This window comes from Strix aluco, chromosome 3 (assembly GCF_031877795.1).
Source record: "Strix aluco isolate bStrAlu1 chromosome 3, bStrAlu1.hap1, whole genome shotgun sequence".
NCBI classification, from domain to species: Eukaryota; Metazoa; Chordata; class Aves; order Strigiformes; family Strigidae; genus Strix; species Strix aluco.
Window position 1 is genome coordinate 110514396 of NC_133933.1, and position 26233 is coordinate 110540628.

Here is a 26233-nt window from a genome sequence, read left to right on the forward strand (position 1 = left end):
CTGAAGTCCAGTTGGATTGATTTTCAGTGACCAAAGTAAAGCCAGGATTTCCCACCAAAGTCCAAAATTTTAAGAGAAAACCTAAGGAAAAAAAAAAAACCCCAACACCTCAATAAAACTAAAAAAGACCAAAGACGTGTAGTTAACTCTATTTGTGTGTATTGGGAATGCTGTGTGGATTTCTTCATGAGACCAAAACTGAGCAGGATCATGAGTATTTGCAGGATTTAAGCCTAATGGTAGAGCTGCTGTTTCAGATAACTGTAAGAAAAATAGCATAAGGAAGGCACTGGTTTAAAATAGGGTCACATGGTGATAAATAACTTATTCGATCTTTTCAAGGGTCTAAATACAGAACTCAAATCAAATGAAATGGTTGTTTACTACTTAAAGCTACCCGAAGATGCATCAATGAAAATTAGAAACATCCAGCTCTGCCTACTGTATATTTTTGTTTATAAACTTGAAGGCGTGAGAGGTTAAAGAGCTGGTTATAAATTGACCTGGCCTTCTAGAGGAAACCCATGATAAACCTGATCTGTCTTTAATAACTGAGAATGTGTTTTGTCTCCTGCCCTCTTGAGATTTGGTTAATATTAACGCAAGATGTGAAAGGGAATTCTGTGCTTTGCTTCTTAGTAGCTTCTAGTCCTGCAAAAGAAGGGATTGAAATGAGATGAAGATTTTGTTTGGAAATTTATTGTAAAACTTAAGGCTTTTCCAGTCCTTCAAACACTTGTATACTTGCTTTATTGCACATCAATATCATTTTGCGAAGTTCATTTTCAAGACAAGAGGGCTAAAACTGCACTGGTATAAATTCTGTGATTTCATGTTCAAGTGAAGTGAATGTGTCTTTTGTGCAGTTAGGTAATAAATTATAGTTAGCTACATGGCATTCCTAAATCATTACAGAAATTCTTAGTACAAAAGTGAGATTATAGTTAAAACCATGATGCCTCTGAAGTTAGCTCTTACGGATAAAGATGTTTTATGACAGAAAAAGTGTGGTTTTTCATTGATTTGTAAACCTTGGCTCTGTGGGTGTTCATACGCCGCTGATGGGGAGTTAAAGCAACTCTCCTTACGCTACGCATGGGCAGCACATGGAGCGACCGGCCGCGGGAGCTGCCGTTCAAGCCCCAGGGTGAGCCCTTTTCTGGCTAAGCAGGTAGGAGCACATTGCAGCCAAAAACACCCTCAGCAAAGCATTGCTGCTGCCTAATTGCTGCTGCTTGGCCCCCAAAGAGATCAGGTGGTCAAAGCAAGACTTGCAAGTCTTCCATGAGGGATCCTTGAGGGTTACGGCCTTTCAAGAGAAAAATCACAGTACTGTTAAGCAAGCAGAACAACCCAAAATGGCTTTTTAGGATACTTTCATGGTTCTTTGGACATCTAATTCACAATCCAAAATAATGGATAAATGAGTGCCTGGGTGGGGATTTTTATGGAAAAGTATGGTAGCATGTCTGTTTGAAACTAAGAACTATCAAGCATGCCAGCTGGTACGCACGGGGTTAAATCTGGATCATTCAGCCATCGAACCGGGAGCTACTGGCACTCACTGGGCTGCAGCCGGACGCGCCAGGCTGCAGGGCTCGGCGGCCCGAGGGAGGCGGGAAGGGGAAGGCGTGCGGCGGGATCTGCCCTTCCGAGGGGCAGCACCCCGGCTGGGCCGTGGGGGAGAGGGGCCGGCGGGTACACGGGTGGGTGGGTACCCCGGGACCACCTGAGGTGATGCCGGTCCGTTCCCCCCGGCGCCACGGACAGGCCCGACTCCACCTCGAAGTGCCCCGCGTTGCCCAGACTGCCTGGGCAGCACCGCCCGCACCCGCCCCAACACCCGCCGGCCCCTCTTCTGAGGGACCTGGCCGGGCCCTCGGAGGGGCCTTGTCGCTGGGGGCCCCTCCGGTGCCGGCGGAAGGCTGTGGGGGCCCTTTCCCCGCGGGGCGAGGCCGGGGGTACCTACCGCCAGCTCCCGCCGGCCGTGCGGGAGGGCCGACCCTCGCCCCGGGGCCCGGCCGGGCGGGCGGCGGCCGGCGCTGTCAGAGCGCGGCCGGCGCCGCGCCGGTTGCCGTGGTGACGAGAAAGCCCCCCCCCCCCCCGCCTCGTGCCCCCGCCTCCGCAAACATGGCAGCGGCGGCGCGGCGGCTGCGGGCGGCGGCGGCTCCGGCGGGGAGCGGCGGCAGGTGAGGAGCCGCGCAGCGGGGAAGCGTCGCCCCCGCCCCCTGCCCGCCTTCCCGCCGCCGCGGGCGGGACCCGCCTCACAGCCGGCTGCCTCAGCCGCCAGGCGGGGCGGCGGGGCTGCGGGGCCGGGGCAGCGGGCCGGGGCCGCCAGCAGGCCGGCGGGCGAGGCGAGGCGAGGCGAGGCGAGGCGGTCGCGGGGGGCGGGCTCCCGGCACCGCCAGGCAGCGCTCCTCCCTCCCGCCCCGGGAGCCCCCGGCGGGGTGACAGCCGTGCCCAGCCCAGCCGAGCCCAGCCGCCCCGGCCGGGGCTGCGGAGGCAGCTCCCGCTCCCGCTTCGGCCCTCTCGCTGCCGGGACGAAGAGAGGCGGGAGCCGCCACCCCCGCGCCCGCCATGTGGAAGCTCAACAAGAGCAGCAAAGTTCTGCTGGACGACTCGCCCGAGGAGGAGGAGACGCGTCCCCGCGGCCCGCCGCCGGCCGCCGCCTGCGCCGCCGCTGCCTTCGCGGCCCCCCAGGTAGGAGCGCGGAGCCCGGCGGCGGGCGGCGGGGAAGCCCCGCGGGGCCCGGGGAGGGGTCGTGAGGCTCGGCCCCGCGCCCTGCTCCCGCTCCCCTCCTCTCCGGCGGCATGAGTAATCACTTTTCTCGCCCCTGGATGTGCCGGCAGGCTGGCCGTGGTCGGAGAAGGGGGTGTTTGCGCGGGGCGTGCAGCTGTCACCCAGTTTTTCGGGGTGCTGGCCGGTCTGTCCTCCCCTGTTTTCCTCCAGCCGCCGGCCTCCGGCATTGCTGGGACTTGCTGTCCTTCATTCCAGTGGCTTCATACCGCAGGGTACTTTCTCTCCCAGCCCTGGGCAGGGGCACTGCAACCCATCCGTTAAGCACAATAAACAGTGATTTGTAAGAACGTAATCTTCATTTGCGGATGTGCGCGTTTGTGTAGAGCACTGACGTTTTGGCAGGACTGCTTTTTCTATAGTTTCAATAATGGTAGTCGGCTGTTACTGAATAGCCACAATCTTGTTTGAAAGCTTTTATTATTAAATGATGAGTTAAACACCAGCAGTGACCTCAAAGTACTGGTCGCCTAACAACTGCAACCTGAAGGGAAGGGTATCAGTTGAGCATTGGGCAAAACAGCTAAAAGAATGTTTGTTGACTTGCTTTCAAAAACTTGATAACAATTAGGCATCGATCCAGTTCAGAAGCCTGTTACGCTGGCCGATATGGCTTTGTTGCTGAACTGATCTGCTGTGACCACAGAGTATCTTTAGATGTTGTATGAGATGTTGCAGGAGACCTGCATATCTAAAGCAAGCAGTTGCCCAGGGCTGCAGACAGGTGAGGTTTGTATTTGAAAGAAGGTACAAAAACCCACCCAACTTCCTGCCCTATGGCTGTCTTGCCTACCTTGCTGGAAGAGCTAGAGTGTATCTTGATAATCTACCTTCTGCTTGAGTTTCTGGTTGATAACTGCTGTAGGTTGTCAACATGCATGGCTCCTGCTGAAGAAAGTAGTAGCAGTACTTGCAACTGCAGCAGTTATTTCCTCCATCGTCCAGCAGCCAAAATCCCCAGTCTGCTCCCCAGTTGAGCCTTGCCTTGTCCTTTCCCCTGCATAGTGAAGAGAAGAGCCTTAGCTCTTGCTACTTGTTTGACAGCAGCTGTGAAGATTAATATGGATGAATAGGATCTTCTGTGGGAGAGGAAGAACAGATACTCATTTTGGAGACACCCTGCAGGGGATGAAGGGGGAGTGTGGTGTTGGAGGTGACCTGAAGTATCTCCCACAAAGTCTCATACAACATCTAACCTCTCCCTCCTACAGTTCCTATCCTCAGGTGCTTGGAAACTTCTGCTGTTTTCACTAAGCTGCTGGCTTGTTCTATCCACAGCCCTCCTAGACTTGCTTACCTGCAGAAACCCTCCTTGAACACCAAAGGTCACTGAAAGCTTCCAGTAAATGCTACTGACTATTCACTGCTTCTCTTCTCTACCACAAATGCTCCAAACCCCCTCTGAGGCTCCTGACCTTAGCCTCCTAGTCAGAAGATGATTCTTCAGACTTCTGTCCTGACAGTTCTCCCAATCCTCTACTTTACCAACAGAGGTTGGCAGGGTTTTTTTCGTTTATTTGGTGGGGTTTTTGCCCTGTCCAATTGTCTTTACTATGCTGAGCTTCTGTTCCATTAGTGGTGGTCTCAAGGTATAAATAATGGTGATGACAGTGATTTCTGGTGCAAATGGTTTACCATTTTCATCAATTTTAAGAAAATTCCTTTCCAACTCCCACAATGCTTATTACCAATGGCACTGGAATAAAAGATGCTTTTTTGGTGTTGGAGGTGGCAGGGGAAAAATAAATGATTCTAAGGCACTAAATGTAATATTCTTGAAGATAAAGGATTCAGAAAAGCTAGCAAGGAAGTAGCATAGCGTGGCACAGAAGTTGGAGTGAAGACCACAGGCTTTTGCCTCTTAAAATCAAGATGATTTGGCAACCGGAGAAAAAACAAACCAACCCCCAAAAAACCATTTATGTGTAGTTGTTTTAGAGTTTATGTACACTTTAAGGAAGGACACACTAAAAGGAAAACTATGACCACCTGATTAACATTGTAATTTTCATGATCTATCAAAGGCAGCTTCTACGTCAGCCATAGGTACAGTATGTCTAGAACACGGCTTAGACAGGTGTCAAGGAGAAAGCGTGAGGTAACTGAACATGCTCATTCAGGTTGTTATAGCTGATAGAGTTTGAGGGCCTTGCTTTTAGTTTTTGACATTTTTGATGTTTTGTCAGAACTTGGTTTTGTTCCCAATAATATGATTGCCAGGGAGTGAAATCCAGTAATGCATAGGGGGATTTGGTGATGACCTGTACTTTGCTACTGCTGCATCATGACCTGCATCGCCCAAACTCCTGACTTTAGAGGACAGTAGCACCACGAGAGCTTGGAGGAGTTACGGGGGCAGTCCTCTTGGTACCTTAGCTGTGCATGAGAAAGTCTCGGTCTTCCTCAGCCTCTGCTCTGTTTAAGTTGTAACGGTACAGCCTGCTTAAGCTGTGAATCAAGGATTACCTCATCAAGAAGAAGAGAATGCAAGACCTCCCTGATTTTCTGTCTTGGGGGCCAAAATCCAGATAATTTGTTGGAGTGCTTTTTAGTAAATTAAGAAAGCCCAGCGTTACATTTAATTTCCTCAAGGCTCTTTTCTGATACGTCATTTGGTAAAAGAGAAGATGAATCGTCGTCATCACATTTTGACTTTGATTTATGATATGTTATTTTCCCCAACTATCTTTTGTCTTTATTTTCATTTTTAATGGGCAAGCGGAAAGAAAATCCTTAAGCTTCTACCATTTATGCTATAAATAATGCTGAAACTTTACTTCAAAGAAAAGAAATTGCTAGTCACATCTGTGTCACTAAAACAGACCAGGTTGAAAGCGTTCCAGTGTAATGAAATGTTGGTGCTATATGTTGTTTCTTCAAAGCTGAGAAAGAGTGAAGGAGTTCTCACTGTGCAACCTAATAATTAGGACATTGCAGTAGCAGACAGCAACAAAGAATTAGGCTACTATAAGTTTAAATGAAAACCCAAAAAACATTTGTTACTCTACAGAAATTTTAATCATCCTGTTTAGATACGGAAGCCTGAGCTGGGCTTAAACAAGCAGACATTTGAATTTGTAGAAGTTTGTAGTTCTTAAATAGAAAAACAGTCTGATCTAAAAAGAGAACTTTTGACAGTTCTGGTTTTGTGGAATACAGAATGGTTTGATTTTGTTCCAGGGGAGAACAAAAACAAATTTTAGAACATGAAAATTGCAATGGGAGGGAATTGTCAGCCTCTGGCCACTTCTTAGCAGAAGTTTCTGCATACGTTCAAGTACTTTGAATTGTTAACACTTACTTAAAATAGTAAGCTGTTTCCTGAGATAAGAAAGACAAGTAAATTTTGAAACAGTACTCGTGTAAATAAATGTCTGGATTATTGTATATTTTTTTTAGACCAGACAGTTTTAGACTGAATCTTAGAAGTTAATTTTAATTTATGCTTTGAAGCATAATTTTTTTTAATTTATGCAATGAAGGTGCTTTATTGGCTGAAGTTACAATTAATACATGAAGGCAACAACAAACCTAAACAGTACGTACACATGTGTAAAATGAAATTAACGTGCTTTTTGTGTGTCTCTCAAAATATGCTAGAAATGTACAGTGATGCATGCCAAACTTGCATTCAGTTTGTAATATAGTCATTATGTGTCCAACTGTAGTTACATTTTTGGAAAGGGAAAAATGTTGGGTTTTGACTTCTAGAAGGCAATGTTTTGGCAGTTGTGCTAAGTTCTCCTTGATTCAATCCCACTATCATCTAATCAGTCCCCAGAGATGTCAATGCTATGTCAATATCGCATATAACTGATATAAAATGGCGCTTGACTTTAAAATACATCTATATATTAGGGTACTGGATGGGTGTCAGGCTGACCTATATTATCTTCTGAAGCTTTATCTTTCATGTAAAAATATTTCAGATCCGCAGCCTTGATCTGTTCTCCCCAATGGTATTTTTCTGTTATGTTCAAAGAGAATATGTGCAAAAACACGTTTTATGCTGAATTTTGTTTAGACTTGCTCACTGGATGTTTTAAAGTTGGCTATACAGAATTTTAGTTATCTTTTTTAATGAAGATGTTTAAGTCTCTGGTGCAGTTTTAATACTGGCTTTCATCTTGGAATGAGTTGAACTCAGGCAGGCCCTGCAGGAATGGGTGGGAGCTGAGCAGCATTTCTTATGTTCTACTAATATGTTGAATAAGGGTATTTTTTAATTAAAAAATAAAGCAGTCAATGTTAATCCAGCTAATGCCTTTCCTTCACTTTCTGATCATTTCAGTGTGTCTCAGACTTTGCCTGCAGTACTCTTATAATTCCTTCATACCTTCTCCTCTCTGCTAGCCTGTTTTTTTCCTTTCATCAGAGTTCTTGTGACATTTCAGTGACATTTTTCTGGCTAAAATCCATCACCTGTATTCTGTCATCATTCTTGAACATTAGATTGTGGGACTGACAGCAAAGACTTTCCTGAGCCCTTCCTTGGCCTGCCTTTCTTGCTTTTCCTCCTCCTTGTTACATTCATCTTTCAGCAGTTTCTTGAGCGGGTCCTGTTTCTTTCTCACAGTCTTCCTGGAGCTCTGCAGAGCTGACAGTGTCTTTTGGGGCTTTAGGCTTTCTTTTTTTCTTTAATCCCTGTCATTGCTGAGGTGCTTCATTTTCTGATTTATACTGTCGTCTTTACACAGTTGACCTGGATCAGATCTGCTTCTCACCTCTTCCCCCCTCTCTGTTGGTCTATTCTGACTGTTAGAAGTCCTACAAAGCACATACTGTCTGGTTGGTCTCCCACTGTAGATAACATCAGTATCTATCTTTAAGTCAAGCCTGTAAGCTGAAGGTTGTCAGTGGTTTTTATCTATTGTGCAAAAGAGAATTTGTGTCCAGTACTTTACTGCTGTTTCCTCCATGAAGTCCAGATCTGCTTTTTTTTTAATTATTTTTTTTTTCTTTCTGTCTAGACGGCTGACATTCTTGTGCAGACCCTCACTTCCCACCCTGATGGTGATTACTTCCTCTGCAGCTTCTAATATCTACGCTGAGTTTCCCCATCCCATAGTCCCTGCAAATGCCATTGCTGATATTAATGTTGTTGCTTGTGGCATAACATTTAAGTCCTCATCCTTAGGTTTCCATTTCTTCAGCTGACCTCCTTTGTTTCAGGACATTTACATTCAGATCTCTGTCCTTGCTTTCAAGGTTTTTCTTGGTACATCCCCTTCCTCTCCCTGGTTTGTCATTTTTATCACTTGTTGTATCTTTCCTTGAGCCAGTTCTGCTTTATCGGCTCTGATAGCCTCCGTTTGCCAGCAGACTTGTCTGTCTTCCTCCCCTCCAACCTAACACAGAATTACCCCCTTTCACTGATTCACAAACTCACTATCTTCTCCACCACATCACTGCTTGAGATGCACTTTCCGTAAGTTATTTGTTGTATCTTTATGGGGTTTTGCAACGTTTCTGGAGCCATACTCTCCTAGCAGTGCTGGCCTTGCTACCATTAATATACAAACTGAAATACATTGCTTTTTAAGAAAGAATTAATCATTTTAATCTAACTAATTTTTCGCTGGAAAAATAGGCTTATAATTTTTTTCCTCAACTTTTATAGAAACTGTTTGCCAGATTGTGTGGGGACATCCATAACATAAGTGGAGTTATTAGAAGTTACTGAACACTTTACCAGGTAGACTATCTTTTGAGTTCTGTCATCGTCAGAGGTACATTTCCAACAAGTTTTGCCACTGGTTCTTTGTGAGGAGCTCCAGGACGGGTCTGTGTGAACACCACAAGTGCTGATAAAAGCCACGTGTCAGAAGGAAGCAGTGCATGTGCTGGTGAACACTATAACCAAAAATAATGCGTTCAACCTGTTTTGCAGAAACTATACTACAAAAATATTGCCACTACTCATGCAAGAGCTTTCTTAAAGATACATAATTTAATTGCAAACACCACGACTGAATAGAAATTGTATGTCAGCTACTGTCTTTTGAATTAGCATCCATTGGTTTGTTTTCTGGATCGGAAAAAACTTCTAGTATGGATAAGTTGTTAAAAATAATTGACAGATTTTCAGTCAGAAATTTCATCAAAATTGAAAACTTCACTGGAATATTTGAATCGTTGAAGCAATTGAAGTAAAATTGATTATTTGTTTCAGCTTTGACACTGATGGTATTTTGATCTTAATACAGCTGTTTCGATTTCTTGAAGCATATTTGCGATATTATAAATTGGGCAAAACTAAATTCTTAATGAGCTGAGCTTTTTTAATATTTTTAAGGTGTTGCATCTTTAATAACATTCTTCCAAAAATATTTCAGAGAAGCAAAGTCTGAGTAAGATGTATTATAACCACTTACTACAGATGCACAATAATGTGAACAATTAATAGAATAACCTCATGTATTGATGTAAAAACAGAGAGCATAGGAATCTGGTGTTCTGATGTTTCTCTTTGTAATGCCAAGAAAATGCAGGACTACAAAAACATTCTTATGTAAATACTTACATTCTGAAATTAATTTTCTCCAGTTCATTTGGCCATTTATATCAATTGACAGTAAAAATATGGAAATAATTTAGATACTCTATTTTAAAATGTAATGGAATGTGAAGCAGTAACTGAAGTGGTTGAATGAAACAGAGTTTGTGAAAATGCTAAACAAGTTCTTGAGAGCTGTGGATGCTGAAGGAAAGAGCATCATCTTAATTTTAATTTATTCAGTATTAATAATTTGAAAGCTGAGAGCATAGGAAAACTGTTTTTCATCTTTCGGTTGGTCTGGTAAATAATAGGTAGTTATGAAAGACTGGGGCCTAGAAGATGGAAGCATTTTTAAATACATTGGGTGGGTTGTCTATCTGAAATAGTCATCTGGACTTTTTAATAGTGGAGTGAAATAAGTTCCTCTAGAAATGGTCTGATGAATTGTATTTTAGGAGAATGTTTCAAGATCAGTATTGTCTATTAAATATATCCCAAGATAAAAGTACAGTTCTTTAACATACTTAAATTTTACATTTTCCTTTTCTTTATGGACAAAGTATTTTCAAGTTTTGCCAAAGACTGACAGAGGAAACTTGCAGGATAGGAGTCACTGTCACTATTTAGATGCAGTGGCATTTAAAATAGTGTATTGTGATAATACAGATGTTCTTCTAAGTGTCGTGAGCATTCTGGAGTGGAAAAGTATTTTTTTATAGAAGAGAAAAATGAGTTTAAAATACTGAATTACTCTTGAGCATGAACAGACTTCAAGAATGCCTAGGTTAATATTTTTCATTGGAGATAGTAATAGGAAATTTTCAACTTACACCATCTGCCCAGATGGCTAGTTTGGTTCACTCACTTGCTTTAGGGACATACAAATGGAAGACTGAGATCTCGCAGTAGATGAAATATGGACAAGACTAATGAAATGATCTTAACCTCAATCTTGGCTACCTCTGCCAGAAAGGAACAGAGACGATTCATGGTTCAGCACGGGAGTTATGTCTGCTGAACACATAGCCTCGTGTCCCAGAAGAAAGCTATGTATGACTGAGTAAAGCATCCTTTATTTGTTAAAATTGCAAACCTCGTTTTTCCTTAAAGGGCATGTTCAGTTTTGTATGAGTGTTCAGGTACAGTTCAGCTTTATTTTTCAGCCGTGTTAAAAGAATATGTTGAAAATAGTGTAGTCGTTTCAGTGCCTATTTACATTTGATCACTTGTCTCAACAGTTTCCTGACTCAGAAAGCATATATCCACACACTGAATTTTTCTGGTGTATATTATAGGTGCAGCAAAGAAAATGAGGCCCAATACCACTGATCTTCTGCTGATAAGTTTCTTCTTACCTATGTTTGAGTACATTTTGCATTGTTTTTGATTCAGTTCTAAAATTAGATAAGCAGAGTGACTTTTGCATTAATCATAGAATCATTCAGGTTGGAAAAGACCCTTGGGATCGAGCCCTACTCCATCATCAGCCCTACTCTACAAAGTTCTCCCCTACACCATATCCCCCAGCATCTCATCTAAACGACCCTTAAACACATCCAGGGATGGTGACTCCACCACCTCCCTGGGCAGCCTATTCCACTCTCTGACCACTCTTTCTGTGAAAAATTTTTTCCTAATGTCCAGTCTAAACCTCCCCTGTTGGAGTTTAAAGCCGTTCCCCCTTGTTCTGTCACTAATCACCTGTGAGAAGAGACCAGCATCAATCTCTCCACAGTGTCCTTTCAGGTAGGTGTAGAGAGTGATGAGGTCTCCCCTCAGCCTTCTCTTCCTCAAACTGAACAGTCCCAGCTCCTTCAATCACTCCTCATAGGATTTGTTCTCCAGGCCCTTCACCAGCTTTGCTGCCCTCCTCTGCACTTGCTCCAGCACCTCGATATCCCTCTCATATTGAGGTGCCCAGAACTGGGCACAGTACTCAAGGTGTGGCCTCACCGGTGCAGAGTACAGGGGGACTATCACCTCCCTACTTCTGCTGGTAATTGCTTTAGTCTTGTTTCATTTGACGTTATAGCAAGACCCTACTCAAACCCAAGGAATCGGTTTGTTTTGTTAGCTGTATTTTAAGATGGTGATCTGTCAGTGTGATCTTCTCTTCCAAATCTGTGCTGTTTCTGGTCAGGCTGTGTATATACAATTGTTCAACTGTTTGGTTTGTAATCAGTGTTTTGGGAATCTTTCCAACTTCAGAGGTTAACTTTCAGGTTTGTGATTTCCTGAGTGATTTTTAAAAAAATTTTTTTTTAACTTTCCCCTATCCCATCACTAAATTATTTAGTGGGGTTTGTGGAATACTGGGAATTGTGTTAAATTCTACCCTGGAGTGTATCTCTTGAGGTGGTGTTTGTTTTGGGTTTTTTTCCACTTACATTTGTGGTTCATAATCTAATTTGCACTTACAGGCATGATAACCTAGACTTCAAATTACACTCAGTCCTTGATGAGATGTGATGATAAGCAGAGGGGAAGTAATAGGTCAGTAGAAGGGTGAGAATTTGCACCAAAAGGTCCTACTCTTAATAATAACTTGTTTACTCTTACATGCGCTCAGCTTTGACAGCTAGTGTGTACGATAGGAAGGTTCCACAACTGGTAGAGAAAATCGATAATACACCATTTTATGTACTAGAGCAAAAGAAGGGCATGCAGGGTCAGGTGATGCTATTATTTGCCTTAACTCTTTGATGTCCAGTGTTATTCATCTTGGCCTGAACTATGAAAGTGAATGATCTAAAGAGACTAATTAATTACTTTACCACAAAGGAAGCTGAGGGAAGTAGATTACAATTTTGATCTCTGTACAAAAAGGTTTGTGTGTTAGTTGAATTAATCCCTTGAGTACCTTACGGTTTGCAGTATGTCCAACAAAAGGGCACTTGTTTCCTTATGAAAACACACTGTGCATACCAACCTTCCCCTGCCAGAACTGGAAGGCTATTCAAGTTGCTGATCAGCATTTCTCACTAGCGTTAGCATTCAGTCACCTATCAGTTACTAAATACTATAATATGGTCCGCATTTGTCTTTTAAATTGAAGTAAAAAATGAATTGTTGTAACTGTAAACCGCCCAGATAAAAATACACTGAAATAATTTGTAAGTGTTCAGTATCAGCATGTGTTACGGAGCATGATATCGAAAGCTCATCTTCACTCTTTACATGTAGCTATACAGTAGATCGTCCCCTAAAGAAAATGTGAAAAACCAAATTGTAGGCTCTCTCATCTCTGAACAGTAACAAAAGTAGAGAATAAATATCAGAAGAGGGTGTACTAATGTGTATCACTAAAAACTGCAAATTATTCTGTGGGTGATAAGTGAAGATGGCTTGTATACCACTTCTTGTCTTTCTCCACAGCTCTTCCCAGTGGTGGCACTGGTCTACTTCCACTCCCTCCCTCTCTTCTTTCCCTCTGCCTTTTTTTTTTTTTTTTTTTTTTCCTCAATACACAACCCATCCCTACTGCACAGTGCACAGTTTCCTCCCTGCAATGTGGGCCATGGCTGGCACTGAACACCCACATGTGCTCCTTCATGCTCCCTTCCTGATGTGGGGCATTAGTCTGCTTGTGTCTGCTTTCCCTAGCAATGGCTTTTCCACAGAATATTTTGAAATCTAGTCTCTTTGAGACTGATGAATCCAAACGCACTGGCCAGTTTCAATCAAGAGTTACTGTGAGCACGTGGGATGTATGTATGGCTGGACATCATAAGCGCAGTGGTCCAAGTCTCCTTTTCTCAGGCAGTGTATCTTGAAAAGATACTATGGATGCTTGATAGGTCTTCCACCCCAAAAAATGTATTTTAGGTACTGAATTCTCACCAGTTGCTTTCCCGAGGGTTTCATATCTTTTAATCTTTGTATTTTGTATCTTTTAACTTTGTGTTGTCTTCCTACCATCAGCCTCCGCGGCATGACCACAGTTACTGCAAACTACTGTCTCATTCCTTATGAGGTAGCACCTTGTATGTCCGTGAGTAGTAGCACTGTATTAACACAGAAACAGTCACACTTTTAAGGAAGCAAATAAACACCCTTTTTGTCTACTGTTTATTGTGAATAACGTCTTTTATCAGCAATGGTATTCACATTTTGTTGTGCTGACTCCCTGGCCACATGAGGTGCTCACTGCATCTCTGTTTTCCCCTAAAAGCTTGAACTGTGAAGGCTGCTTCGCACTCTTGCTTCCTTGTGCTCTGGCTTGCTAGATGCTGTATGCCTTCATGCTTCCATCTTTTCTCTGTAGTAGAGCATGAAGTCTCTTTATGCATTTTCGTATTTTTATTATCCTTCTTAAGATATTTGGAGAGCTGGAAGAATTAAAATGATAAAATGAGTGTTATTTCTTTGGAAGGTACTAACAGTGTCTTGTTGGTTCTGGAGACAGTATTGTTGGTTGTTGAAACTGGTAGTTCTGCCAGCTCTGGATGTCTGAGATAATCTCTTCTCTTACCATATTTCCCCTTGAGGCTTTTCTAGTTCTTGTTTTTTGTTTGTTTTTCTTTTTGGTAAAATTTGGACAAATCAGATGAAGTATTATCTAGCTCTTACCCTGTGTCCAAGCATAGATGCCATCAAGTCTAAGGCTTTGAAACCTCATCCAAAAGTTTGAGAGTTAAGAGTATTGAGGAAAAACAAGGAAACTTCTGAAATGGTATGTGTGTGGCATTTCCATTTAAAACCTTGCCAGTGATTCTATTAAAAGGGAAGAAAGGAAAAAAAAGAAAAAGGGAAAAAGTAATTGAATTTCATTTTAGAGTACTACACAAATCTTAACCTTGTCATTTTTCATACACCATCTAGAATAATACCCTCCTGTGTTAAAGACGGCTAACTGAAATCCGGAAGGTAAATCACTTGTTAAGATCCACAGGAAGTAATATTCTCATTTGGGATGATAATAGAAGTTCCTGACTTTGTGTTCTGCCCCAACAAGTAAAGCTATCTATCTACAAATCACTGTATTTCCACGTACAGTTACTATTGAACTATGGTCTGATGGTCTTCATGCTGGTTCTAGAAACGCTCTGAACTCCATCCTTGTCCCTTGTATAATATAAAGTATTGCCTATAAAGTAAATGGAAACATTAGTATGCAAATATAAATATATTAAAAATATTTATAAAAAACAACTATAACAAAAAAAAAGATGCATGGGATTTGAAACTTGTCTCTCAAAATGAAGCTGATGCATCTGGGCCCCCACATGACTAGAAATACCTAACATCTCATGCCAGCTTTCTCACCTCTCTCTGATGCTGTTAGCAAAGTGAAAGAGGTCTTTGGTAATGCGTAGGAGCTGGGATACTGTGTGTTTTGTGTATCTTGGGATATGTGCACATGGAGTTACCCTAAAACAAAAATAAAACTTACGGAGCAAAGAGCATCTCCACTCCCTAGCACTTACTTCAGTTGAAAAGGAAGTTGATAAATTCAATTTTTGAACAATAAGTGGCTGACGTAAGCAAAAAATGGACCGAAGTGAATACAGGGGATTATGTGAAACTGCCACTTCAGAGACACTTTCCATAAACCATTCTGTTGTAATTTTGTTTTTTCTTGGAATTGGAGTTAAATAATTTCAGTTACAGGTAGCTGTTCTTGTTTTGTACTTGAAGACTGTTTGTATTTGGAGTTATAGGTAGAGGGAAAAAAAAACATTTTTTTTTTTCATTGAAATGCAGACTGAAGAAAGTTAAAACTACAGAATTCCTGTACACTAGGCCCCACTTTCTATATCTATCTTTGGCCTCTAAGGTACTCCCAGCACTGATCTTGTCCTGTCTTGAAGAGAACGTTGATAGCAACAGGATGGCCTGAGCATACTAAGACACCAGCTTACTTCAAGAGATGGACAGAAATGCTACCCTACTGAATTACCTTCAGTAACATCTTCAGTACTCTTTGTTTTTCTTCAGAACTCTAGTTACAAATGGAGGGAAAAGGAATGGGGCAAAAGTCTGTCCTTGACATAAGAAATGTAATGCTTTTTAATGTGAAGGAGGAAATAATCTTGGGACATTCCTCTCCCCCCAGCCTACAGACAGTGCATAGACCACATCTAGTATGGTATTCAGAAAACCAATGTAGACCCAAAAAATACAGACACAATTATTAAGATTCAAATAAAATTTTTAACTTTAATTGTACTAAAATGATGCAAGGATTTTCTTGATCTCTCTTTGGGTTTTTTTTTTTTGTAAGGGTTTGATTTTGGTGTTTATATCTGATGCAGCATTCTTCATTCTAAGTGCAGTTTTGTTCACATTTCTTATTTTAGTGGTATTCGCTTAGTTTTGCATTGTGATTTCATTTTGTCAATTTTATGATGGGCTGAATAGAATAAAAGCATTTATGAATACACTAAAATGTGTCACTGCTAATTGTCAAATGAAAACTGACTATGGGCCTTTTTTTATCTTTATCCTTTTTTTGAGAATAAAGACCAGTTTCTTCATGATGAAGTTTCATCTTCAGTGTCACAACTTGCAACAAAGGTAAATACCTGTTCTTTGGAAGTGTAATATTTTATATATATTTCAATCAATATATGTTAGGAAGTTACCTGTTTTTCATGTACAGACTGATTAAGGAGGATATTTATGTACTTCATTGATGATTTTATAATTATGATCCTTGGTCATGGGGTTCTCAATGAGTTAATATCAGCAGTGCAGTATTAGAAAGATGCCTTATTTCCTTTCATTAATGGGGAGGGGAAGGTATCTTTTTTTTTTCCACATTATATTAAAATACAAAATAAAAATAAGAAGCCACAGGAATAACTGAAGTGAACTTGAAGGAAGCACTAAATTCTAGCTGTAACTGTCAATGAAAACATGAAAAATAGAAGGGATTTGGGTTATTTATTCCATTATATATAGCTCAACCGGCTCTCTGACCACAAGAGGTTAAGGACTTTATCTCATATCTTTCAGAAAAGAAAAGTAGGCATACAAGTTAAATTTTTTTACCTTGATATGTGTCCAAGAATCTTTTTTAATGTTCTTAAAATACATTAGTAGAAGATGAAAGAACTGGAAGTTGTTATGATATGCTAGAGCTTGTTTTGAAATTCCATAGGTATAGAGGAAAGCATTTAAAAATAGGTTCATTAGTGCAATAGAATACTTTACATTAATATGTATAAACTGAACATCTGTCTCTGTTACTTCTTTTTGTTCTACTTCAGATGCAGCATGATTTTTACTGAAAATAGAAGTCACATTGTACTATACTTTTTTCTACTTTTTAGAAGAAATTTATTCTTTTTTATGAAAATGTAAATTTCTGTTTATTTTATGCTAGATGATGAATGTTTAGGAAAAGAATCTTAAAAATTAATCTCTTTTATATTGAAACTCTTTTGCCCCTTAGTGATTCAGGAAGGCTTGCTAAGTGTGTGTTTTGACTTAAAAAAAAAAGGTCACCAGCAAACCACTGAGCTGCAGTATTTTTGTGTTTTAAAGTAAAACCCTCTTGTCTTAAAAATGTATTCACAAAAAAGCACCTTATCCTTCTCATCTTCTCTTTCTTTATTGTTGTTTCTGAAAGCACTTCTGTATTTTTAGACTGTGCACTTTAGACTGTGCTTTTGCCAAGAAAGGTTGAACCTTGAGGTCCCTTCCAACCTGGTATTCTATGATTCTGTGATTTTAGTTGGTTGTCCTGTCGTCTGAGAAGCTGTTGGTACAGTGATATTCCAGAAGTTCCAAAATCTTTAATATGCTAATAAAAGGCTGATGAATTACATGTGTGGCCTTTTTATCATGAATAAAACAGTTTCCATATTGAAGCTGTATGGTGAAGAACAATGAAGTTCTTGAAGAAAGGGGCAGTGGATGAAGGATATGTCTGCCCTTTAGGGAGACAGCCTTCACATTCTCTTAAAGCCTGAGTTTTAAGACAGTCCTGATGCCTATTTGCAGAGGAAGGCCTTTGACCTACATTTGGAGGTGCAGAAGTGGGAGCTAGTCCTAATGGTTGGAGATGGAGGTTGGAAAATGGTCTTAGTTTTTGCTCATGCAGGAAGCTGCCCACTTAGCAGTGAGGACAGGCTAACTGCAGTGCTGAATTTTTCTAGTTCCCTCTTCACAGCGTTCCTGAAAGGCAGGTGTAGCTGGTTAAAAAGCCTGGTGACATCTCAAAGTGGGGAACTGTGAACCCTCTAGTGGTGCTCTGCGAAATGCAGAAATCTGGAATCTGTTCATGCTGCACCTGGCCCTTTGGCCTCTGCAAAGCTGATCTTTGGGGTCTCATCTACATGCTGAGCTTCTGAGTTAGAAGTACATCAGAGACTTCATCTACAGTTGTTACTAGGCCAGCTTTGAAAATATGCAAAGTTTTGAGAAACAAAATAATTCATGTTAATAATGAAATTGGAGATGATGGGACATTCTAGTAGGGCCGAATCCTGGCATTTTGGCTCACGTGCATCACAGAATAGAGTAACTGTTGGTCTGCACAACAGCAGTTGGTTGAGTTGAGAAATCTGTCCTATGCTAATGTGTTGATATCTGTAAGACAAATTTGGAGGGGGTTGTTTTTTTCACTTTCTGTTGAGTACTTACATGTTATGAATAGGTTTCCTATAATGTGGGTACAATGCTTCTTTAATTAAAGCTGATTGGCATTTTTTTAATTATAAAACACTTAGTTGTAACTTTATAGAACTGTAAGGTACTTGTATGGAAAATTCCGTCTCTAGCTTTTTATTTTAGGTTCATTTTTTTCAGGGGGGGGAGGGAGGGAAGCTGTAGAACAAACAATTGTTTCTTCTCAGTCAAGGTTGAGAGGAAAATGCTGTTCTGTTTATATTTATAAAAAATTTCTGCAAGTGTTTTGTGGAGTGCCTCTACTTTGCTGGAGAGTTTTGATTTAGCAGTTGTCAATCCTCTGTGAAAATACTTCTGAAGGTCTGCTAAAACTTGGCCAAAATATAAATTTCTGAAAATCTCATTTCATACATGCTGAGCAGTGACTTTTTAGGGATTAGCTGCTAAAGTACACAGTGACATTGAACATGCTGATTCTCACTGCAGGTATACAGCAAGAATCCCCTGTAATTGCTCTTTTTGGTTGCTAAGACTCTTGTCATGTGGCTTCTTGTAGCCCGCAGAGAATGACTTCTGTGCTCCAGAGTCCTGCTGGCCGGGCAGTCGGGAAGTAGAAAAGTCTGACCGGAATATATTGGAAGTACTGGTATCCACTTATAAAGCAGTACCATTTTAGAGTCAGAGTAATATTTGAACAATCTTGAATCTCTTGCTTTGAAATGTAAACTCTTTGTCTGATACCTCTAAGATAGTGTCCCAAATCCTTGCTGTTAAACTTTGACTTGATTGAATTCTGTGATTTTTATTTTTTTTTCTTCCATAATAAGTTGTTCATGTATATTAACCACATCCATCTGATGGATGGATTTAACTTTTCAGGTAAATTTATACGTAGTCTTCATCTTTAGTGTATGCTTATCTATAGCTATATACTTTTTTGTGCAATGTACTTTTTTAATTTGCTTTTAGGACTGATCTACTTATTTAATTTATACCCAGCTGTCAGTATTTCTTGTTTGTTGCCTTTTAGTCTTATTTTTCATGAACCTTCTTGCCCACTAGCAGAGCTCTGATGATGAACTATGTACCTCTGACAGTAAAATTAACTGAAAAGTCTTCTTAGTGATGCTTTACTGTTTCCCAGTAGACTCTTCAGTTGTTCACCCAGTATGGGAAGCTGAGAGTCATGTAAGTCATCAGAATTTGTCATTTTTGGTAACAAAACGCTTAAATGTTGTAAGAGACTCCAATTTAAGAGGAGCTATTCCTTTCTGGGACACTTTATAAAGTTAACTGTCAGTAGACATTTGTTCCCTGTTTTATCTAAAGAAAGAAACAAAAATTGTAGTCAACATACACAATTTGCATACAGTTGATTCACTTGAATGATGCAGGTAACAAAGCAGAAAACTCTTACTGTAAAGGTTGAGTTTACAGAGTGAAGCTTAGGGGGTGAGTTTGGGGAAGCCATACTGTATGTACAAAGCTGCATGTGTGGAAGAAAGTGGACAGATGACTGCAACTTTCAGAGGGTACCTGAGCTGATACAGTAGTTGCTGCTTCAAAAAATGTGCTGTTGCCCCTAGCTTCCACATTCTTTGGTGACTGTCTGACATCTTTGAATGAGCTTATTCTTATCACTAACCCAAAAGAATGCAAAAAATGAATGAGTTACATTTCTGCAGGCTTAGTGAGTTGAATTGGTTTTGCACAGCATCACACAGGTACAAAACCATAGTGTAAGGCAGGCAGTGTTAATGTGAGCAGACAATGGACTGGATTGACCCTTTTCAGCAGCAGTGTCTGATAAACCAGATCTGCCATCTTGTGAGACTTCTCTCAGGGAACCTGTCTGACAGATGGGCACTGATACTGAAGCATCAGCAAAGCAGAGGGGAAGGGAGCGAGGAGGAGAAACAGCAGACAGTTTGACTAGCAATACAGACTGCATCCTTTACATGATGTTCTAGAATTGACTGCTGGTACTCCCAGTTTCAGAAGATACGCTAATTAAATGGCAGCTTTCTCATAGTGGAGAAAGAGTACTTAATAAGCTGGATTTTCCTCTACCGAAGGGGAAGAATCTGTGCTCTGGGCTTGAGCTTTTTAGATGCCTATTGGGACAGACGATGATGGCTTTTCAGTAGTCTGCCAGTTGATGAACGTATGTGTAATTTCACTTCTACTGATCCTTTTAGGTGATTTCACAGAGCATTGTGCTGCACAGATTTTCACAATCTGAAATGGAAGATACAGGAGAAACTTTATTAATGGCTGTTCTGATAGGCATACTCTATGCTCTCATAGTCAAACTGGTATGAGAGTCTGTAGTGCTACGTCACAGAATAGTGAAATGGCATCTAGAGAAGTTTCTGCTTTGTTTCTCATTGGAATCTCTGAAAAATAGTAAACTGCAGCATCCAACCTGGTCCTCTAAAGGTTTTGACTTTCTAACATCCGATGTTACAATTCTAGTCCTTCTTTATAGTGCTCTCATTTCTTAGCAGTCCCTTATAGGCATTTCACTTGTTCAGGGGTTTGTTTGTTGTTTTTTTTTTTTTTTTTTATTTTTAACCTGGAGTTTTGATAGTACACCTGGCTCTGTTCTAGTGGTATCAGTCAGCTTTGATTTTTCAAAGATCACCTCCTCCAAGCTCAAGAATGGCTTGACCCATCAAGCAGAGAAAGAAACATGTGGCAGGAGGCCTGTCTGCCTGAACAAGATGTTCCTGAGAAACCTCAAACATAAAAAGGAAGCATACAGGAGGTGAAAGCAGAGTCAAGTGTCCTGGGGGGAATATAGAGATGCTCTCTGAGTATGCAGGGATGAGGTTAGGAAAGATGAAGCCCACATAGAGTTAAATCTGGTGAGGAAAATAAAGAGCAACAAGAAAGGTTTCTGCATGTATACCAGCAGCAGGGAGGGTGTAAAGAAGATGGGGTCTGACTCTTCTCAGTGGTGCTCAGTGAATGGGCAAGAGGCAGTGAGCACAAATTGAAATAGAAGAAACATGAGAAGAAACGTTTTTTTTGGAACAGGTTGCCCAGAGAGGTTGTGGATTCTCCAGGTGTGGAGGTGTTCACAACCCAGCTGTACATGATCCTTGTCAGTCTGCTCAAGCTGACCCTGCTTTGAGCAGTGTGATTGGATTTAGGTGGTCTCCAAAGGTCCCTTCCAGCTGTGAAGGCTCTGTGATCGTGAACTTTGGATGCTGGATTATTTCTTTTTTCACTGACACATGGAAAAATATTTTAAAGGTTTGAGGATACAGACTAGTCAGTTGTGTATGTGACTTTTTTTAAAATTTTAGGAGTAGTACTTTTGAGTTTTTGTATAGACAGTTACATCATAAAAATGAATTACAGAACTTCTGCAAGTGGACTGATACTTTATGACCATGTCAGTACTGTATTTTCATACTTCACATACTTCAGTCTTTTTACATAAAACAACTCTGGTGTGGTGAGGAGTCAGCTTAACAAAGTGTCATCTCTTCTTATTGGCCTTCCTGTGACATCCATTGCAAGGAAGAAGCTGATTGTTCTGGGATCTGGATCTTTCTCCACATGCTCTGTAAGAATGTACAAAACTCCTAGCTGATTCAGACAAGCCCGTCTAGTCTGGCAGTCTGTTTTTGACTGCGACAACAGGAGATGCTGTTCAGGGAGAGCATAGCTTGGCCAGTGTCTAGAGCTTCTTCCCCTAACATCAGAAATCACTGGTTTGAGATATTAGAGGGTGTATCCCTCTAAATAGAGGGTATCCATTTATGGATTTGCTGTCTGAATTTGTCTAATCTTTTTTGTGATGGTTCCCAGCATTTTTTGGCTTTGCAGCTGCTGTATGTCAAACTGATGGTTTCAGAGAATGGTGACTTCAGAATCTCCTTCCTGAGCTGTACCTGTTCCAGCTGCATTGGTGGTGGTACTTGTCTGTAGGTTAAAAGTCTTTAAATAACACTGGAAGGAAATACAGGAATGTAGCAGGCTGTTTTGAGGGATTTTTTTGTTAATACGTGACAGTTACATGACAGCTGTAGTCAGAAAGAAAGATTGGTGTCTTAAACAGTTCAGTAGTTAGAAAAAAAGCTTCTGGAAGTGCGAAATAAGTATTTGACCTCCTCCTTTGCTAAAGTTTATATTCTTAAGTATGGTACCACTGAAAAGACTGTCAAGAGTGAGCTGTTCACTCATTTTCAGTTGAGTGAAAAGATGCTTCAGAAAATCAGCGCTGGTGCAGGCAGGTGTAGAAGAGGAGGCTTAAGCATGGTAGGCGGAGATTCTGGTTTTACTCTTGCACTTAGGGTGTTTCTTTCAGCCTAGTCCATTTAATAGCAGTAGGCTTTGTGCAGCAAGTTTTATCACATATTAGCAAAATATGGTCTATTTGGACGTTGGTGCTCTTATGTAGCTTATCCTGGCAGTGTTTCCTTTGGAAATTGCAAATAAGTGGTGGAAGTATGTCTTAAAGGTTTAGTGTACATTTGCCCTAAGGACTAGTTGAGAGAAGAATAAATCGGAATCTGCTACATGGTTATTACCCTTGTATGTACCTACCAAATGCCATGTATCCATTGTGGGAGTACTTGTTTATGAAAATATTGAAGGAGTGGCACAATGTGTACATAGGTACTGATTTACATACAGGTAGGAAGAGTGCAGAGAATTTTAATCTGGAGACTTGCACACGCTATCTGCTTGACGTTGAATAGGACTTTGCTAATCATCATTCTCAAAGGTATCTGTAAATTAGAACTGGGCTTAATAAAATTAAATTTAAAAATACCTAAAGTTAAAAATATGCAAAACTTGTGGCTAGATATTAACAGGATTTTATTATGAAATTGTTTTGGGGTGGTGAGGTTTGTTGGGTTTTTTTTGGCTAGAGGATTGCTTGGGTATCCAAACCAATGCAGCAAAGGTTGGAGTTGTATCGGTGAAGTATGTGAGATGTTCTAGATCAAAAGAAGGTGTATGGGTAGGTATATCCTTTTTTACATTGAACGTGTGTGTATAAATGCTTATCTCCAAATAGTCTTTCATCAGTGCTGTTCTTTAAAGGCACATATAATTTAAGTTAAGATAGTTCTCTGTATTGTTATCTGAAAACCAGTAACAAGGTGGTTTGTTTTTTTCCCAATCTGCAGATTTATTATGTGGCTGTGGCTTAATGAAGCATCATTAGTGAAGAAAGGCAAGCATATATATATATATATAAAAAAATTAGATCACTGAGGTATCTTTGGGTCTTTTTCCAGTTTAAAGGTGTATAGCATTAAGGCAGTAAGAGTTGTTATGTGTTGCTTTTAGCTGTGGGTTTGGCTGTGGTAGCAAAGTTTCCTTCCCAAAAAGGCCTGAAATACTAGAGTTTGAGTAAGATAACAGAAGATGAAGGATTTTTTTAACATACAAAAAGCTAAGTGCTTTCTAGAGTTTCTCCCCTTCCCCCCCCCCCGCCCTTTTTTTTTTTTTTTTCCTTTTTTCTTTCTTTAAACAGACTACTTCCTTCAGCAGCTAACTTCTTGGAGATTCTTCCTTTTTTTGAAAGTTTATTGTGGATGAAGTACTTTGCAGTGAGAGGAAGCCAAATCGGAGTAACAAATCCTCATGTTAAACTTGTTACACAATTTAACTGAGCAACAGAAACGGGTAACAGGATTAGGCCTTTATAGACTAAAATTGAGGTTTTAAACCATTATTTACACCACAGAAGCATTAAATATTAAGTACTACTTGCAGAGGCTGATAGTTTAAACACAAGGATTTTGTATAGCAAGGTATCTGTTTTAAGGTATCATTTGCAGCTTGTTTGGTTTTGTTTTATACTATTGATAGTACCAGTCTTCTGAGATGGGTATGGTGAGTCTGTCACAGGGATACAAAATGGAAGTTAGCTGTCTACATATTTTTAACATAATTAAAAATAGAAAGCGTATGTTTAAATTAAACATGAGGGTTTGCTTATTATAATCTATACTCACTTTATTCGCATAGTGGAAAAAATATATATAGAAACCTTTGCTTTTCTTGTGAAGCCATGAGGAATGCTGTTGTTTATAGTAAGATTAGGCATGGGTTTAGGAAGAGGTGGGCAAAGCATTTGCGGAGGCCTGGGCTGTGGTGAACCTGGCTCTCATGTACCCAGTCTGTCCATGGCCCATGAGTGAGATCTGGAAATTGCTCTGGGCTTGCTCAGCCTTCCCTCTTCAGAGTTCTCCAGAACTTTGCCCAAAGCTGGATCCATGTTTGTATCTAACCAAAGTGAAAGTGAGTCTAGGTTAGACCTTCCTCCAGAAGTGGATCCTAAAATGGACCTGAGTCGGAGTAGCTGAGGGAAGGTGAGTGAGAAGTGAAGGTGTAGGACATAGTGAAATGGGAGAACAAAAGATGGAAATACTCCGTGGCTAATGTGCAATAATAAGGGTGCTGTTTTACTCCTGTAAATGGTAGAAGTTGTGGGTTTCTGAAAGGTGAGGAGATGGCATTACCAGTATTTTCCCTATGTTGTGTTTGGGCTCAATTTCTAGGTGATGTTTAACATGTTTTAAGGCCTACATGGACATAGCAATTATAAACTGTAATCAATTAAAATCTAAATGTCAAATTGATACTAATTGGCAACGATGAGTTCTACAGAAAGGATAAAACAGTATAATAGGTGATGAATTAGCCTTCACTTGTGTTAACTACAATTTTGGTTTGATTGTTTATTATATTTCGTAATGTATCATTGTATTTTTTAATGTAATCGAGTAACACTGTTAGACTGTCACTTTGCCATTCTTGCTAGACCCTGTGAGGAAGAACAGCAACTTTGTTACTATGTGCTTGGCACACGTGCATTTCTGTTAGAGTCCCTTACCATGCTATCAAAATAAAAACAGCCAATACCTTTTTTTTGTTTTTGCTTTGGGAGAGAAGAAATCAAACCTTTAATAATGTTGAAAAAATAATTTATTCTACATGTTTAATGGTCGCAATAAATTTAAAGAGCACACTATAGTGCACCAATGCCATGTGTTACATTTCACTGGTGAGCCAATACTCTTAGCCTTTTTGCTTGCAGGGCCAGAAGTAGGTTTTGATGAGTTAAAAATAGGAACAGTGAATGCAAAGCAGGTTAGATCTTAAGAGTTTCATAATTCAACTGGCTGTCCTGTCTGTTGTGGCCCCTTCTAGCAATGACTGTTCATTTAATTTCTGACTACTGAAGCCCCTTGAACTGTTTCCTAAGCTGCCTGGACTCCCTTCTTACTGTGATACACTAAAATGGAGCCAGCAGCACCTGCCTGCAGAAGAGCATCCAGGCCCATTTGTACTCACTGACGTCACTTGCCAGCCTCTGCAAACTGGCAAGGTTTTGTACTCTTTGCTCAGCAGGAAAGAGCTCTTGCTGCAGGAACCCAACCTGCTCTTTTTCAAAAAGTGGCCATCCTCTGCAGGCTGATGGAGCTGCTGCACTCCCAGCTGCACAGCACACAAGAGGTAGGCCTTTTGTTGCCTATCAGCCACCCAGAGTCAGCACTGGCAGTCATACTCTGTGCTTGTAAGTCTGTAATTCACATTTATGAGGATGTTTACTTCTCTGCATAGGTTCAAGGTGCAAGTTTTCGGGGTTGGAAGGAAGTGACGTCTATGTTCAATAAAGATGATGAACAGCAATTGCTAGCAGGGTGCAAGTCTCCAAAATCCAAAGGGTAAGTAAAACCAGTTGGTCTATCTGCTATTAAAGTACACAAAAACTGGAATGGAAAATAGCTGTGCAAAGTAGTGATAGTAGACAGAGAAGCAGTAGTGTTCAACTCCTGGAAGTTAAATCACAGAGAAAGGTTTATGTGCATTTCAAACTTGTGTATATGTTAAGCTTACAATGAATAAGGCATGCTGTATTAGGAAAGGACGGATATTGTTGATAACCTTTTTAGGTCTGTCTGGAAGAAAAGGGACTTTAGCTGCATAATATTTTTTTACTATAGAAAAGGAGTAAAGTTTTCTCAGTAAAAGGGTCATTCCCGCCCTCCCCCTTTCCTCTTAGGGGATAATTATGGTTCAGTTTACAAATTCCTTTTTTTACATGTTTTACTTTCTCTTTTGATGTCTTGTCTACACCTAAAGAGGTTAAGTGGAGTACCTATATCAGGATCTGCAGATCTTCCCTGAGAGCTGAGGTGTTTACTCAGAATGGTTCTGCTGCCCAGACTGTTAGAGCTGTTTTCTGAAAACCGCTGTTTTCTCTGTCTCTTCCCAGGACAGACTATTTTGCTGTTACACGTGTATGTAGGCTTTACCTACATGTGCTACCCAGCTACCTTGGTTACAAACAGGACGAAATGTGCCACGTATCAGTACAGCTGTTCCAGCCAA

The 26233-nt window shown here is 40.7% G+C and overlaps 1 protein-coding gene across 3 annotated transcripts in view; it reads left to right on the top strand.

Moving 5' to 3' along the window:
• The first annotated feature begins 2204 nt into the window (after positions 1-2204).
• TDRP (testis development related protein) overlaps positions 2205-26233 on the top strand; it is a 28818-nt gene continuing 4789 nt past the window's right edge. The window contains exons 1-4 of one of the 3 annotated variants that reach the window (XM_074819953.1): positions 2205-2700; positions 15752-15811; positions 25250-25354; positions 25463-25566. In XM_074819953.1, coding sequence (XP_074676054.1) covers positions 2578-2700; positions 15752-15811; positions 25250-25354; positions 25463-25566 — 392 coding nt within the window. In that variant the 5' untranslated portion in view covers positions 2205-2577. The remainder of the gene's footprint in view (positions 2701-15751; positions 15812-25249; positions 25355-25462; positions 25567-26233) is intronic. The other 2 variants (XM_074819954.1, XM_074819956.1) reach the window with 2 other exon arrangements.